The sequence below is a fragment of the Hylobates moloch genome, unplaced genomic scaffold (genome assembly GCF_009828535.3).
Source record: "Hylobates moloch isolate HMO894 unplaced genomic scaffold, HMol_V3 SCAFFOLD_9, whole genome shotgun sequence".
In the NCBI taxonomy this organism is placed as follows: Eukaryota; Metazoa; Chordata; class Mammalia; order Primates; family Hylobatidae; genus Hylobates; species Hylobates moloch.
In genome coordinates this window covers 77,219,150-77,236,850 of record NW_026652284.1, presented here as the reverse complement: position 1 = coordinate 77,236,850, position 17,701 = coordinate 77,219,150, and the positions used below count along the sequence as shown (strand labels likewise).

The 17,701-nt window shown below is 38.9% G+C and overlaps 1 protein-coding gene across 1 annotated transcript in view; it reads right to left on the bottom strand.

Moving 5' to 3' along the window:
- CPQ (carboxypeptidase Q) overlaps positions 1–17,701 on the bottom strand; it is a 523,193-nt gene that overhangs the window by 109,980 nt on the left and 395,512 nt on the right. Inside the window, exon 6 of the mRNA XM_032760098.2 lies at positions 11,282–11,373. Coding sequence (XP_032615989.1) covers positions 11,282–11,373 — 92 coding nt within the window. The remainder of the gene's footprint in view (positions 1–11,281; positions 11,374–17,701) is intronic.

Here is a 17,701-nt window from a genome sequence, read left to right as displayed (position 1 = left end):
CAAAGCACTTTTCTGTCTGTCTACTATTATGTTCTTTTCCCTTTGACCTTTCCTAATTCAAATGACAAAACAGTTTGATTGCCTCTCAATTGGCTCTGTGAGGTATAATACAGTGTTTTCCAGAGCTTTGGAGAGGAAAAAACATCCAGCTATTGCAGTGAGGGCGGATGGATGCCATACGTTCTTCCAGCCCTCAGTTACTACCTGGAGAGTTGCCTGAAACACATTTACAAATATGGCACTGCCTCTGATTTCACAGGGCAGGAAGTGCATCTGATTGGATGAGTTTTATTAAATGAAACTATAGGAATCCGTAAAAGCAAATTACACTCCCGTTTTAACTAGTAACAGAAATTCTGTTTAATCTTAAATAAATCATGTGATGAAACCACTTTAAACCTTTGTTGAAAGGCCTTGTTAAGCTCCCTAAATTTGAATTGTTGTTTATACATGTTTTGCTGTGTGGGGTATAAAAGCTCTTTAGAAATGGATTTTGAGAAACTCTCCTTTAAGACAACCCTGAAACCAAAACAGTTTAGACAAACTGCTGGTTGCTAGGGGCAACCTCAGCTTCTAGAATGAATAATTACAAATGTAGGACAAGCATTTGATGAGAGTACACGAGAGAGGTCTCCTGAAAAAAAAAAAAAAAAAAAAAAGGAATAGAAGTTCTGATCTTCTGCTTAGGAAAAAAAAGTATGCCTTTGTGTTTTTTACACACATCAGTGAGTCAGCAGGAAATACAGATGTGACCCAATTGATACAGAAATCAGAAAGCTAGACCAAGACCAGCCTCTCAGAGCACCCATGGTCTCTTTAAGACACCACAGGATTTGGTTAATATACTCAGGAATGATCAAGTAAGATGAGCAGCAGAAGGAAAGACAAAAGTGTTCAGTTTGCACTCATAACTATGTCTAACAATTCTGGGGCTCAGTTCCCTGCCTGATCTTCAGCCCTTAAAGTAACATAGTTTGGGTACTGCCCATCCTGGCTTCTGGACACTGCTTCTCAAAGTACAAAGTGGATGAGCCAGCCAGGAGCTGCTTTCTGCCATTGGTCTTGCAAACAGCCCTGCCAGTATTTCTGCCCATGCACTCCTCAAACTGTCTTAGAGAGACCCTTCTTTGATGTTTACATGTTAGTGTCGTGGAAGCACAGAAAACCACAGTAACCAGAAGTAGAAGATGAACTTCCAGAAGGGCTACTGAATACCCAAAGACCTAATGGTCTTTGGGTTACTTGGGAAGAGCCTCTCTCCCAGAAAATCATTCAGGTTTAAAAAAGAAATACTGTAAGCAAACCAATGGACAAAACTAGGATGTGGTTAAACAGTGAAATTGCCAAAATGTATTGGAATGTTCATTTCTCTAAAAGACCCTTCTATATGTGTAAACATTTAAAATAGATATCCTTTAAAATATATTTTCCAGTACACATTTAGCTATCTTTATAAAGGGTTCTGTTCTTGCTTTTAGAAATACTGGGGAAGTATGTTAACCTCTTCCTCCAACAAGGTAATTATGCCTGTTGTGTGGCTCAGTGGGATATAACTAAGGCACTAGACTGATCTGGTGATGGTGTGTTCTGTTGGCCAAATACCTACAGGGAAACAACTGCAGCCTCGTAAATGCTAAGCTTACAAACAGTCCTATTATTAGCCTACCAAGACATAATCTCTAAACATTAGAATTCCACTATGTGCTACAAATCTCTTTCACTAAAAGCTGTGACTGTGATATAAGAAAAGGCTTCTGAAGAAAGTTTTCTAAACTTCTGCCTTGTAACAGTTTAGAACAGGTGTCAGTAAACTATCTGACCCGCCTTTATTCTTTTTTTTTTGTAAATACGGTTTTGTTGGAACACGGCCATACTCATTTGTCTAGTATTGCCCATGACTGCCTACAGTGACAGAGTTGAGTAGAGAAACCATATGACCTGCAGTCCTAAAATCTTTACTATCTGGACTGTAAAAAAAAAAGTTTGCCAACCGCTGATTTAGAAAACAAAAAGGCAGGAGACAACTTCAGGCAAAATAAAATAGTGCTGGTGATTGAAAAGTGGTTTTTTGACTCTAACTTAGTAAGGCCCCAGTACATGTAATGAGATAATTTAGTCCCAAAGCCTCTGACCTATGCAGTTCACTTGTGAGGTCAAGGCATGATGCCTCAGTTCAGATTTGTGCATCCTGGTGTGCCAACTTGATTTCCTTGGGAAGTTCATGCACTAGATATGCTATGGGTCCTTCTGGGTCAGGTCATGACCTGGTTAGGAGTAGGGAGGCACTGAGGCAGAAATTATTTGTGCCAGAAGGCACTCTCCTGTAAGCTGGTAAAACAGACTAGATAGAAGCTGAAGCCATTCTTCACGGTTTCAGGAGGGGAGAATAAATGCCAGCCAAATAATTGACAAGAAACTTCAGAGTTTTGGCACTACATTCTTAGGAGTAACTTTAAAAGGCAATTGTTTTACCTGGGTTAGTAATGGTAGCAGAGAAGTTGGGATATTTTTCTTTTCTTTAGAGGTATTGGGCTAAAACTAACACTCAAGTCAAACTTCACTATAATCTGAAACCATAAGGCATTAAATTAAAAAAAATTATCTCAGAATGGTAGGCAAGGTCTTGCTCTCCTAGAAACATGAAAAAATTCCATTCTAGTTGTCATCGTCTTTTTACTGTAAACTATTTTCTCTTATATAGAAAAATATAATAAAAGCCAGTTAAGAAGGATCCCTTCTAAAGAGCAATAAAGAGATGAGTTGAAACCTACTCATGTTTATTCCCATGGTGGTATATGATTCTCCTAGTATCAAAGGGGATATTTTGATAGCTCTGCCTAGACTGGCATACATCGATATATAATTACCATATGTACATAAGATTCAGAACTCCCCTAGTCATAATGGAATACTACATAAGAGAAAGCAAATTCAAAAGACAATCCTTTCCTTTCTTTACAAAAGTAAAATCCACAAATTCTACTAATAAGACCCTTAAGAGCTCCCAGGTGTGCAGTATAAATCATGTGAATATAGGAACTACAAGGGCTCCAGACCAAGAACACACTGAGACAAATGAAATTTAAACCAATTTTGTGATGTGCTTGACAGACTAATGCAATATCTAGGCACTGAAAGAAAAACACAGGATGCATAAAGGCCCAGCAGTAATGATTGAGACAATAACCTCTGATTAGTACATCTATACTGCACGGAACATTAAAGATATAAGAAAAGCTGTGCTGGAGACATAGTCCAGACACAATTATGCTGAATGAGTACGTCAGCTCTATTATTTGTATAACCAGAGCTCAACATGAGTACAATACCCTTACTCTAGCAGTGTCACTCTATCTAAATTAGCATCATATAGAGGAAATAGAGTTGGTAAAATAAAAATGCCAAAGAAACACATTTGCCCAGATAGCACAAAGAAGTCTCAAAAGCATTTCTAACATATTCTTTTATTTTAGAGTGAAACATGAAACCTAATGCAGGTTGGGAAGCTGGCAAGAACTTCACTGCTACAAGAAGCTAACACTTTTGTGTATTTCTATACATAAAGAGGATTTTTTGTTCCTCAGTATGACAAAACAGGAAGTTCTGACAAAATATTCAATTTTGCTTTTTCAGTTTTAGAGTTGGCTAGAGTTCAGATAAATTTGTGTATTTGGAATGACTACACATCCCATCCCTCATTTAATAAAGCCTATTTAAAATATTGCCTTTATTAATGACTACCAGAACACAACAGTGTTCATTATCCCTGTAATTCAATTGCCAGAAGTTTGTGCAATAAATCAGGAAAAGGTTAAAATATTTTTCATGCCAGAATAAGACATATCAATCTATTTTATTTGATTAACTTGTGTAATGAGGCTTTCTCAAGGCCAGATTACCTTACTCATTATAATTATGCCACATCATATTTTTCCTTAAAATGGAAAAGATTAACAAATGCCAGAAATCCAGTTGAAGCTAGGTATGTTTTTTCTCCTTTGTCCATTTCAGGACATGAGAAATGACATCCTGTTCTCCTTCCAAGAGAAGAGAAAAGAAGAAAGAGAAGAGAAGAGAAGAGAAGACAGAGAAGAGAAGAGAAGACAGAGAAGAGAAGAGAAAGAAGAGAAGAGAAGAGAAGAGAAAGAAGAGAAGAGAAGAGAAGAGAAGAAAGCAACATTATTCCCATGAAAAGCAGATTAGGCAAATGGTACCTGGACAACCCTCACTTTATTCACTGATTTGAAAATTCAATAAACTCGTCTATATTTTCAAATTTCAAAGTCAAATTCCACTCCTATAAAGAAACTCTTATTCACTAGAGTGCAATAATATGCTTCTCTATGTGGTAAAGTTTCCTTTTAAGTGAATGCCAGCTGAATTTAACCAAGAGTTCATATTTTTTAAAAATATAATTTATCAATAAAGAATAACATAAAGGCATTTTCTGGACTTTTCCCCTCTCCCTAGAATAACCTCTTTTCTGGGCATAAAAGAGAAATCTTCCTCCTCATGCCCTTTGAGAGAATCGTCCTCCCCTTTGGGCTCCAGCTGAGTTTCAACAGCTCCCATGTGTTCTTGGGAGTCGGCTGTGGTTATGAGCAGGACAGCATTTCTATGTCTTCCTCTTGCCAAGATGTTTCTCTAAATTGAAATAAGGTCCCTCCAACCATGAACAGCCCCACAAACCTCATGCAGGGTAAAAAGGCCTTTGGTCTGCCTGAAATCATAAAGCAGAACACCGGAATGAAGATAGTTTTAAGGCGGCCGGGCACGGTGGCTCACGCCTGTAATCCCAGCACTTTGGGAGGCCGAGGTGGGTGGATCATGAGGTCAGGAGATCGAGACCATCCTGGCTAACACAGTGAAACCCCATCTCTACTAAAAATACAAAAAATTAGCCGGGTGTGGTGGCAGGCGCTTGTAGTCCCAGCTACTCGGGAGGCTGAGGCAGGAGAATGGCATGAACCCGGGAGGCGGAGGTTGCAGTGAGTGGAGATTGTGCCACTGCACTCCAGCCTGGGTGACAGAGCCAGACTCTGTCTCAAAAACAAAAGAAAACAAAACAAACAAACAAAAAGTCTTAAGGCAAGAAGAAGCAGGGAGGGCAAAAGAATAGTGGCCATTAGGAGTGGAGTCAGGACTTTTCTTGTAACTCTTCAGAACTGTACTTTGAAAAATATAAACACATAACACCTATAAGAATGGCTAAAAATAAAAAGGCTAATGATACCACATACTGGGAAAGATGGGGAGCAACTAGGACTCCCACATGTTGTTGGTGGAAATGTAAAATGGTACAACTTGTCACCTCTTTAGCAGTTTCTGGTAAGGTTAAACATCATCTATCATATGACCCAGCAATTATCTCCTAGAAAAGAAAATAAATGCATAGGTCCACCCAGAGATTTGTACATAAATGTTCATGCTAACTTCATTTATAATCGCTAAAACTGGAAACAACTCACATGTCCATCAACAGAATATTCTTGCTTCATTCATCCTGGAGAATAAAGAGACTGTGGTATATTCACACAATAGAAAACTAACCAGTAATAGAAAGGGATGGCTGGGCATGGTGGCTCACACCTGTAATCCCAGCACTTTGGGAGGCTGTGGCAGGTGGATCACGAGGTCAAGAGATTGAGACCATGTTGACCAACATGGTGAAACCCTGTCTCTACTAAAAATACAAAAATTAGCCGGGTGTGGTGGCACACACCTGTAGTCTCAGCTACTCGAGAAGCTGAGGCAGGAGAATCTCTTGAACCCGGGAGGCGGAGGTTGCAGTGAGCTGAGATCATGCCACTGCATTCCAGCCTGGGGGACAGAGCAAGACTCCATCTCAAAAAAAAAAAAAAAAAATAGAAAGGGACAAACTACTGTTAATGCAACAACATGGATAAACTGCAAAACCATACTGTTTAGTGAAAGACGTTAGACTCAGGATTATGTACTGTGTGGTTCCATTTATATGAAGTTTAAGAACAGACATAACCAATCTGGAGTTACAAAGGAGCATAGTAGTTGTCTTTGGTAGAGTCAGAGGTTGATTTGAAGGGGATATAAGGAAACTTACTAGGGTAATAGGAATGCTCTATACCTTGATCTGGGGGATGATTACATAGGGGTATACATTTTCCAAATTTATTTTGCTGTGTACTTAAGATATGTGCATTTACCAAACGCTAATTAAACTTCAATAACACAGCAAGAAAAATGAGTTGCTTCTAAAAGAAGCTTCTAAATAAAGCACAAACAATATACTGTCCATATAAGTAATTCTCAAGCTTATGTGCTAATATCAAGACAATCAAAGACATGGTGAAAAGGACTTTAAAACAAGGAGAGAAAATTTAACAACTTATTGAAACATGTGAACTTGCATTTTCTTAAGAACATGTGAACTTGCATTTTCTTAAGAAGAGAAATCTTTTATGGGACTTTCCGCTATGAACTGTTAGAGGCATGCTGAATGGATCTCAGGAATGATTTCTATTCTAGTGAATAGTACTGCAGTGAAATATTCAACACTTCCTGTTTGAGTTATTTACTTAGTAACTGCTACTAAAATGCTTATAGACCATTTTTGAGCCAAAGTTTGTTTCCCTGAAGTGTTTTAGACATTATGATAAAGTTGCATATGAATTTCAAAATGTATACACAAGCTACAAATAGCCTCACATACTTTATAATTTAATAAATTGTTTAGTAAATATAGTAAATTCTAGCACTTCTAATAATTGAGCTGATACGTCATAAGAAAGCATAATTATGAAGTAAAAGTAGCTTTTAATCCAAATACAATTTTGAAAATTAGTTCAGCAATACGCTTTACAACATAATTTAAAATAACTATTTTATATTTTCTCAGTGTAAACAAAGATATATTTACTAAGGAAAGGATAATGAATATTAATAATTCATTATTCCACAAACTGATTTATTATTAAAATAGCCTTTGTAGAACTTTTGCTGTTGAAAAGACTTTGTGAGGAGAAAGAAAGAATGTTACATTCAGAAAAACAAAAAGAAGAATAATCTACATATTGTTTTTCTCCATAGCTAGTGCCATGTAGGTTTAGCCAACTCTATTATTAAAGACTGCCAGATAAGAATGCAAAAAAAAAAAAGACTGTGCATGCAAGCTTTTATCATTACAATAATATCTTCCTACAATATACTTACATTGGACAATATTAGGCTCCAAACAAAATTTACAAAATTATATTTTAGGTCATACAAACGATAAAGAGATTATCGTATACAAATAATGTGATGATATTTTATGACTTTTATCATTATAGACCAGAAATAGGTAAACTTTTCCTGTAAAGACCCAGATAGTTAATATTTTAAGTTCTGTGGGCCACAAACAATCTCTGTAGCATAATCAGCTAAACATATGAAAAAACTTCTTAGCTTGAAGTCTGTACATAAACAAGTGGCAGGCTGGATTTGGTCCACCAGCCATAATTTTCTGATTCCTGACATAGATCACTAATAACCATAACTGTATCATAAAAATGTTAGCAGAGTCATTTAAAAAGTTCACACCTTTTATTTCTACAATCACTAAAATAGATCGCCCCACCTCCCCCCATAAAAGTTCTGTTCTTATTTGGTATCACCCACACCAATGCCAAAGGCAGACCTGGAGACTCCATTATCATCCATCTGAAGGGGAGCAGCTGTCCCTTCTCTGCCCTCTTGATCACTGGCTGAAATCCACTTGCTCTGCAAGGATTAGGTGTTGCCTCCTTCCTCACGACTAACATGCCATAGTGATTTCTCCCTTTTCTAAATCCTTTCCATTTACTCTGTTCAGCCTTTACACCATTTGGCACTTTGTCAATGATAGCATCCTCCATAAAAATAAAATACTTTTAGTACATTATTTAAGATTTCATTATATATGGTTTGTTATACTAACTTTCTTATGTGTGCGTTTAAAGTTATTTTTGAAGTAAAATGTAAGGTCTTTCTGGTCAAAGACTGTGACTCCTTTTCTTTTCTTTTTGTGTGTTGCTAGATAAAGGCATCCTGGTAGTGGTGAAGATGAGTACTTTTAGGCAGCTCATAGAGCTGATCTCAACTTTGAGCACCATGGGAGGTAAAGACCTCAGGGCAGTTGGCCTCTTGTGTAGCTAAAGTGTTTGGAAAGCCAGAACAAAGTGAAAGGAAGACCCTAGAGTGGGTCAGCTTTCTGCCAAAGATAGAGAATATAGCTATAGAATGCTCCCAGCCTACAGTATAGAGCTGTTGTTGGGAAGTGGCTGCTCAGCCAGTGCCTGTATGCCCTAGCCTCTCACACAGTTGGACTACATGACTAGTTCTTGCCAATACAGTGTGAGTAGAAATGATGTCAGCCACTTCCAGAACTGTCCCATAAAAACCTCCTACTATCCCCCTGCCTGCCAGCTGGATGTCAATACTCAAAGGCATATTAAAGCCATGTTGTTAAAGGGTATGTCAGCTTGGATCCCTGAATACCTGTATAAAGCAGAGCCCTACTGTAGATTGGATGTTAAGTGAACAAGGAATATATTTCTGGGTTATGTTAGGTCATTGAAATTTGACCGATTATTTGTTTCAGCAGTTAGCATAAGCTTATTTGGAACAGATGATCTCTCTGTTGTGACTGGAGTGAACTGGATATTGTTGGACTATCTGCTGGCATTCAATAATGCCACAGAGATGTCTAAAGACAATCTAATTTACCCTTGTGGTTTGTGACTTGCTTATTATATTAACTTTTAAGTTAAACTCAGCCACCTTTGAAATGATTCTAATCTTAGTAATGTCAATATCAACATGCTAATCATAAGAATTCAGAATAAGTCCTTTGAAATTGGCTGTATCATGCAAGGCATGCACAATATCTTTTTAAAGGTGAGGTAAAGAGTTACTGTAAAACAAAATGCCAATGTCTTCCCTTTCTGGAATTTATTCTATCTCTGAAAATGCAATGCAGACTAGCCACCAACATGAAGCTACATTTGTATGGAGGCAGCCTGGATGCTGTCAAGATAAACTAGTTCTGTTTATGTGATTGCATGTCCTTTGAGTGTGTGTATTTCTGCCAACCTCAGAATTTTAGGCATTTCCGATTTCATCCATGTGCTTTGATAGGCTACAGTGAAACTCACATTACAGAGAAATAAACCTTCTTTTTTCACATTCTAGGAATTTCACTGATGATAAAATTTTTAGCCAGATCAATTGCAATTTAAATCCAATTTTTTTCTTGGAGTAGAGTGTATTATTGAGAATAAAAGAGGGTGCGGTGGCTCACACCTGTAATCCCAGCACTTTGGGAGGCTGAGGAGGGCGGATCACAAGGTCAGGAGATGGAGACCGTCCTGGCTAACACGGTGAAACCCCATCTCCACTAAAAATACAAAAAATTAGCCAGGCATGGTGGCAGACGCCTGGAGTCCCAGCTACTTGGGAGGCTGAGGCAGGAGAATTGCTTGAACTCAAGAGGCAGAGGTTGCAGTGAGCCAAGATCACGCCATTCTACTCCAGCCTGGGCAACAGAGCGAGACTCTGTCTCAAAAAAAAAAAAAAGAAAAGAAAAGAAAAAAAAAGAACAGTTCTTTTAACTATTCTGTTTTTTTTATAAAGTCCAATATGTATAGAATTTTAAAGCTTCTTCTTAAAAATAAGTTACTTTCTTGCCTTGAAGATAAAGTCCGCACTTCTAAACATGATTCATATGTTCTTCTTGTTCAGGCTCTTCCTTACCTCTCTGTTCCACCCTCCTACCACTGTGCATCTTGCATTCTACGCAGCAGCCACTCTGAATTCCTTTCCATTTCTCCAGTGTGCTTTGCTCTGTCTCATCTCCTGCCTTTGCACACACAGGTCCCTCTGCCAAGGTGCAGTACCCACCTCCTCCCTCCCTCTCCATTTTCCTTAGCTTACTTCCAGTCAGTCTTCAGGTCTCAGCTTAGATGTAATTTCTTTCCCAGAAAGACTTAACACCTTATAATTTAAGTTAATGGTCAGTGTCCTTTAGAATGTAGGCTTTGTAAGGTCAGGGTAGATCTTTTTGATGCTAACATTAATGCATAACATAGTGTATGGAACACAGTACACGTTCAGAAAATATTAATTGAATGTTGCTGAATCTAGAACAACCCTTATATGATGTTGTGGTCTACCACAACACATAGAAAATGATGTTACTGACCTACCAACCAAAGGACACTTGTCTGGAATTATGTTATCCCCAGGATCACCTGAGGCCAAAAGAACTAAAGTGGTGAAAGAGTAGGGCATAGGTCATAAGTTGTCCTTTGTACAGTAAGTAATTGTATTCAGTGACCAAATTCATGACTTTGAACTCATTATACTCTAACTGACTGAAAAAGGGTAATAGAGACTGACTTTGGGGAAAAAAAAAGGTCAAAAATAACATACACACAATTCACAAAAGAAACCCTTCTCTGATTTGGATAATTTAAGCTTGCAAGATCTGCTTCTTCTAATTTGGACATTCAGGGGAAACCATCCAGCAGCAGCAGCAGACCAGATGCTCCTCTCTGGGCAACCATCACTGCTTGCCAGCATGTGCTCATTGATTTTGGAGTTACTCTTTGAACTAACATTTGACTTGATCTAGAGAATTTCTGAGCTTGTATATTTTGCTGTCTCAAAGTTTTCTCTTGATATTAATCTCCCCATCCCCTCTCTTCCATGTGGTCTTGTATTTCTAATCATGACCATCCACAATAACCTTCCTGCTTCAAGCTTCACACTTGTGTAATGACAGCTGGTGTCAAACCAAGCTGTCCTCCACATTCCCGGGACAGAGGCCTGTGGCTGCTGCCATTTCCACCACCATCATGGCAATGCTCTTGGCAGACTCAATGACTCGGAACCTGGCTCTCAAATGCCAAAGCTTCTGGGAATATGGCGGGCATTGAAGTATGGGGATAGGCTTGGTGGGGAGAGGGAATGTTTGCCTATAACTACTTCTCTGACATACATGAATACAGCAGAACTAGGGAGACTTTTAAAAAATGGCAGCATGGCAATTGGAATTTTTCTTTGGCCTCAGACTGTGGTGTAGAAGAAAAGCCCTCAGCTCTACACCACAGCATCGTCGGTTTACCAGTGCATTCTCATTCACAGGGCTGGAGGGAGAAGGCTCATACAATGGTGTTTCCTAGGGCCAGTTGACCAGAAAGTATTATTGAAGTCTTAAATGGACAATAAGAGGGATTTTTGTATATTACATGTACAAATGCTTAGCAGTCCATGGCTGGGTTTTTACCTTGTGTAACTGATAATACTGGAAGGCACCAACTCCACCTTGTTCTTCTGCAGTCCAGAGCACCAGCCGCAGAGTCCTCTTTGGACGCAGCCCTGGGAAAATAATCAAATAAAAAAAGTGATACTTTAGTTGATTTTGAATTTTATAAAAAAAATGGCAGGGTCCCTCATCTGCCTTGTGGAGGAAGGAGGAAATCAGAGGCACTCAACTCTCACTGGTGTGGTTGTCTCCTTCAGGGTATGGCCAGCACAGCAAAGGAGCAACTTCAGGGCTGATCTCCAGGCCAGGTTAATGGAGAAAGGGGTTGTGACAAATGCAGTTTGCAGGCCAGAAAGTGAGAGCCTCTCATCACATCCTTAACTTGATATCCTGCCCAGCAGAACCCAATGGATGGCCAAGATCAGCGAGATATTAGATTATATCTGGAAGATGCAGTTAGGATGACCCCAAGCAGATTGTGGGGTCTTTTGATGATCTTAATTGAAATTAAATCATTTGGGTCTACTTCAGGATAAGCCGTGTAGGAGATTACTTTTTAGTCTAAATATACAAGCATAGCTAGATGCCCATGCTATCTTCAGTAATGTAATAACTGAAAAGCAGATGCAACAGTTATGCTTCTCCATGGCCAATTTCTTCTCCTACTTGGAAATAGAAGGTCATTTCCTTAAGGTCAATGAAAATTAATTGAATGAGGATGATATTTATTGACCTTATTACTGCACAAACAGCTTGGTGGCAATTTTATTGACTTGTGATACACAAATTTCTATCCTGGACTTATTAAAGTTTATGGCAGACGAAGTGGATCCAGAACCATTTTTAGCTGACAATGTCTGCTCAGTGAAAGTTACCTACAAGGAAACTCTGTTTCTGAAATTTAAAAAATGGTGAGAGTGTGCTAAAAGTGCTACTTTGTGACCAAGAATTAGTATCTGTTCTGATTCAGACTGATAATGGCATTTCTGAGAAATAACAAAGGCAGAAAAACGTGAAGCTGTGCTTAAATCTTATTAAAAGGATTCGTTTTCCCACCTCCTCATGGGGAGCCATAGGGAAGGGTTAAAATGGACTTTGAGTGGCTCTGAGATGGACACACCACATATCTCAAGTATAACCACATATGTGCTGACACCCAGGTGTGTGGCTCTTGAAGGAGCCAGCTGGCTAGCTTCAGCCTGGATGACAAATGCTCCTGGGACACAGAGCTCTCTCCTGCCTCTTCCAGTCTCCAAGAGGCACTCTCCTTTCCTAAGCCTAAGGAGCTGAAAAGGAGGAGCTACAGTTTTTCATGAAATTGAATATAGTTGTGAAGTCACTTTATACTTTAGCATGTTAATACAATTTACAAAGCATAGGTTTAGGATGCAGGCTGACCATAGTTGCAGTTAAAACATGGACAAGCAATTTCTACATTCAGTTCCTCAGCAATCCCATTGGTGTTTCCATCTAAGTCCATATAGAATCCAAATTCTCATCTTGGCCACTACTGTGGTCCGAGCCCCATCCTCTGTTGTCTGGATTGCTGCAGTGGCCTCCTAACTGGGCTTGCTGCTGAAGCCCTCACCTCTCTTCAGGTGATGCTTCACACTGTAGCCAGGAGGCTCTTTGTAAAACCTAAGCCAGATCATGTCATTTCTTAGCTCAAAACCTCCAATAACCAGAAGTAAGCTTCTGGAAGACAGGGATCTATGCTTTTTATTCATTGTAATGTCGCCAATTCCTAGATTGTTTGACACATATTAGGTGCCCAATAAATGGTAATGAAGGAATAAATAAATGCAAAGCTTAGTGTCTTGATTAGAATGAAATTTGAAGCCACTTCTCCAGTCTCATCTTCTAAAAGTCTTCTGCTAGCTCATTCCCTGGCAAGGTGTTATATTTGAAAAAGGCAGACAGATCTGGTGAATCCTGCTATCACTAGGCACTAGCTGAGTAACTACTGGGAAATTTATCTACCTGAACTTATGCCTCTTTATCTGAAAGATGAATATAATATTATGTGCCTATGCCATAACCCTTTTTCAAATTAAATGAGATGTGATAACACATGTAAGACAACCCTGGGGCTGGCATGTAATTGGCATTCAATAAGTGAACAATAAAACCACATAACACACTTTCACCTCACAGAGTAGAAGGAACATCTAAATGCCCAGACAGGAAATTCTTCCAAAGGCCTTTGAGTACTTGGAGAACAAGAATTCTAGAGCGCCTACTGCTTGCTCCACTGAGTCAAACCAGCTGCCCACATTCATAGCACAAACTTAATAAACTGTTGTCTGAGGAATAAATCTAATCAGGATTGCTAAAGATAACAATCTTTGGTTTCTTTCAAAGAAATGTGCTTAAAGTCAATTTAAATGAAATCACTTGCTTGTAACATAGGTAAAAATAAGAAAGGATAAAGTACTATTATTGTTTACAGGCTGCAAATAAAAATTCTAAACATTTTTTAAATCCACAAGAAAAGCAAAAAATACACTTTCTTTTTACATATCTCTGCACCTACCAGTAAAATATTACCCAATTATTAAAATGACAAAATTCTCTAAATAAGAATAAACAGGCAGCACACTATAGAATGTTCTTTTTTTAAAAGCAAATGCTTTGAATATCCGTATAGATTTTGTGTGCCAAGTGAAAGTTATTATCCTACAGGGTTAGTCTCCTTTACATTCCAAATCAGCCACATGGCCAGTGATGTATTAAGGTAATAAAGAAGTAATTGATTTGAGGTGAGGAATGCTAAGGCCTCAACGCAACAACAGCATAGTTGGTGCATAGCTGGCCCTAAAAAGACTAACAAGCCTGCTCAAGCCCTTGAGAAGCTTAGCACCCATTAGCAGGGAACCCTAGCACCTACTTCACAGAGTGAAGGCCTTAGGAAGAAGTTAGGAAGCCAGTGGGTTAGCAAATATTGATTCCAAAGTCTCTTTCTACTCTGACAATCTGACTGTCCCTGAACCTAAGAGAAATGCGTGAGGCTTCATTCAAGAATTAGACCTTAAACCTAGTGGGGAGTTCAGGTCCCCAGGCTACCCAAATCCATGATGGACAGTGTGGGGTACAGAAAGGCATTGGCTGTGGAGTCTGAATGAGCTGTGTTTTACTCCTGGCTCTGCCGCTTCTGGCTCTGTGAGATGAGATTAATTATAATACCTAATCTCTTCATCTATATAATAAGGAAAATGGAATTGCCTGATGGGATTGTTATAAAAGTTAAGTGAAACAAAGCAAATGTATATCAAACATAGTCCCTGGCATATAGTAGGTTTTCTAGAATTGTTTATTAGCTTCTCTCTCCATCACTCTAGACCTTTCTGGTCAGTGCCAACAGTCACCAGGGAGAGCAAGTGGGATAACTAGGAGAGACACATGGTCCTCAGACAGCTTCCTTAGGAGCCCCAGAATACCTTTGTTTATACAGCATGCATAAACCAGCCAAGGGAAAACACAGATTTCATCTAACCTGTAGGAAAACACATAACTTCTTTCAGTACCAAAAGCTCCCTCATCCCAATGTAGAGCATATACAAATCTAAATAAATAGAAACAAGTTCTTCCCTTTTAAAATGAGGGTCAGTCAGAATGTTTAGTTTTTTGATAAAGTCAAAAGGCTAAATATATTTGAAATCTGAAGACAATTGATATAAGGACATCTATATTTATCATTTTCAAATGATAGAATTTATTGTGTATCTTAAATCCAAACTAGTTTTAAAAGCCACAAGTCTTAAATATATACAGGAAAGCAACAACAACAACAATAATAAAGCAATAACAATGATAGCAACAAAACAAAGTGATATGAGGTCACATGTAGGGAATTAATTCTGTGGCAGATTTGAGGTAAATGGAAGCTCTGCTGTAAGCCTGGCCCCTATTCTGGCGCTGGCTTGGTAGCACGCAGCTCCAGTCCAAGGCAAGCACATGAAGGAAAGTCCTAGAATTGGAAGAGGCAGGGAGGACCCTGCCGAGTCTTAGCTGGCTAGGAGTCAGGTCTCATTGAGGTTTTGTTAGAGGAGAGGCAATCAGTTCTCCTATAAATATATAGAAGTTGCCAGAGATGCCTTGACCTCCTGGAATCTACAGTATGATTTCCAGATAATGCAACAGTTTATAGCCATCATGGTTTTCCTCTAAAGCAACATAAACTACCAATAATGTGTCAGAACTTGGTTTTGATTTATGAAATAGGATATACATGCATTTCATTTTCATTTCATTGAGGACAGTAATAATAATAGGGAGAAGAGAAATGATGAAAAAGATCTCTTTGGACTTTTTTTTTCATTATTCTTAAATTTAAAGAATTCTGAGAGAGAACTATTATTAAGCTGATAATTTGAAAGGTCAGTTGACTGTTTTACACTTGCACAAAGAGAGGGGCAGAGCAAAGCAAACTTGGCTCTCAGCAGAAAAAGATTAATCCAGCCTTGTAGACAGCTTTCCTAAATCATGAAACTTACAGAACACTGTTTGTTAACAATATGTATTGACCCTAACACTCATTTACTATTCGGTTTCAACCCTCCAGAACTATAGATAAGTATCATTCTCCCTTCTGTGATCTAACTTTGCAGAGAAAACACAACTTCCTTCTGCAGTAAATATACTCATTTTCTACTAGTTCACAAATACACCTGTTGTCCCACTCTCTTTCAGCAACAGCTCAGAAGAGAGTGCCTACACTTAAAGAGATTTATATTCCTGCAATAAACTTAACTAATAAGCATACAGTATCTGAGATATAAAAGTAAATAATGACATGGTAGCGTGTGAATTGAATGACAAGACGTAGTAAAGCAGAGTGGTTAAATGCATGGGTTTGGGGGCTGAGACCTCTTTCTGCTATGGGCAAATTACATAATCTGTCATATAATTTATGAGCACATTATCACTGATAAAACAGGACAAAAATTAATTATTTTAGTGAAGTAAACTGCAACTACTTCTCTTTAAAGTCAGAACAGAAGATCACCTTGAAGAAGATCTTTGTTCTTGGAAGAATCCCTTGGTGTCTTTCTTAGTTATGTAAATATAAAGCAATTAGGCATTTTGGGGGAGCATTAGGGCAGGGCAACAAAATGTTTTTTAAACTCCGTCTTGCAAACTGCTACCTTTTGAGCCACCCCAAGAAACAATCTGCACACTTGGCAGAAGGAGAATCTGTGTGGAACAGGAGCCCAGGGCCTTCTGGAGGGAAGCCCTAGTGTCTTCATCCCCATTTCCTTGAACCGGAGGCCGGGGATGAGAGACCTATTGGGTCAGGGTGACACTGACTAAGGTCCCAGAGCAGGGAAGGTCCTGGAAGCCATGGAAATAAAGTGATCCTCAAGAAGGGAGGAATCTGGGCTGTTGATCTGGGCTCAACAAAATGGACTCAGATTCTAGGAGAACGACTAATTTCAGACTAGCATGAGGCCAACTCCAGAAGCGCCTCCAGACCAGCCAGCCTGGCACAGTGGTTACGATTTAGGGAACAATGGCTGAGGATGGAAATGTAAACAAAGAGAGTTGTAACCTTGTCACCCAAAATGGGTACCCTGTGACATGGATGTGCAAATGGTGCCATATAGCAGACACCAGAGAGGGCAGCAGTCACAGACAGATCAAGCTATGGGCTTCTGCAGGAGGACTGACCCATTTGGCCTGAGTAAAGTCAGGATTCATGGACAATTCAGGGGCAGTGGGAGGGATCTCAAGAGAAGATAATAGACTTCCTGCTAATAAGCCCTGTGGAGACTTGGGTGATTAACTGTAAAGAAGATTAAAGAGATGTGATAGTATGTATAACCTGTGTTTGTGGAACAGGTCTTAACAGCTATAATTTTCATAATTCAAAGGCAACAGTCCTACCTCATTATAATGATTAAGATTCTATTAGCCAGGAAAATCACTATTAATCATTGGTGAAGCAGAAACATTATGACTCCAAGTGTATAAAGGCCATTTCTGGCCTAGCCCAGTTTTCCACTCTCATCCTCTGCTTCTGCTTATTATATTTTTTATTTTTTTATTTCCATAGGTTATTGGGGTACAGGTGGTGTTTGGTTACATGAGTAAGTTCTTTGGTGGTGATTTGTGAGATTTTGGTGCACCCATCACCTGAGCAATATACACTGCAGCCAATTTGTGGTCTTTTATCCCTCAACAACTTCCCACCCTTTCCATCTGAGTCCCCAAAGTCCATTGTGTCTTTCTTATGCCTTTGCATCCTCATAGCTTGGCTCCCACATATGAGTGAGAACATACAATGTTTGTTTTTTCCATTCCTGAATTACTTCACTTAGAATAATAGTCTCCAATCTCATCCAGGTCATTGTGAATGCCATTAATTCATTCCTTTTTACGGTTGAGTAATATATATATATATAGTGTGTATATATATATATATAGTGTATATATATACACTAT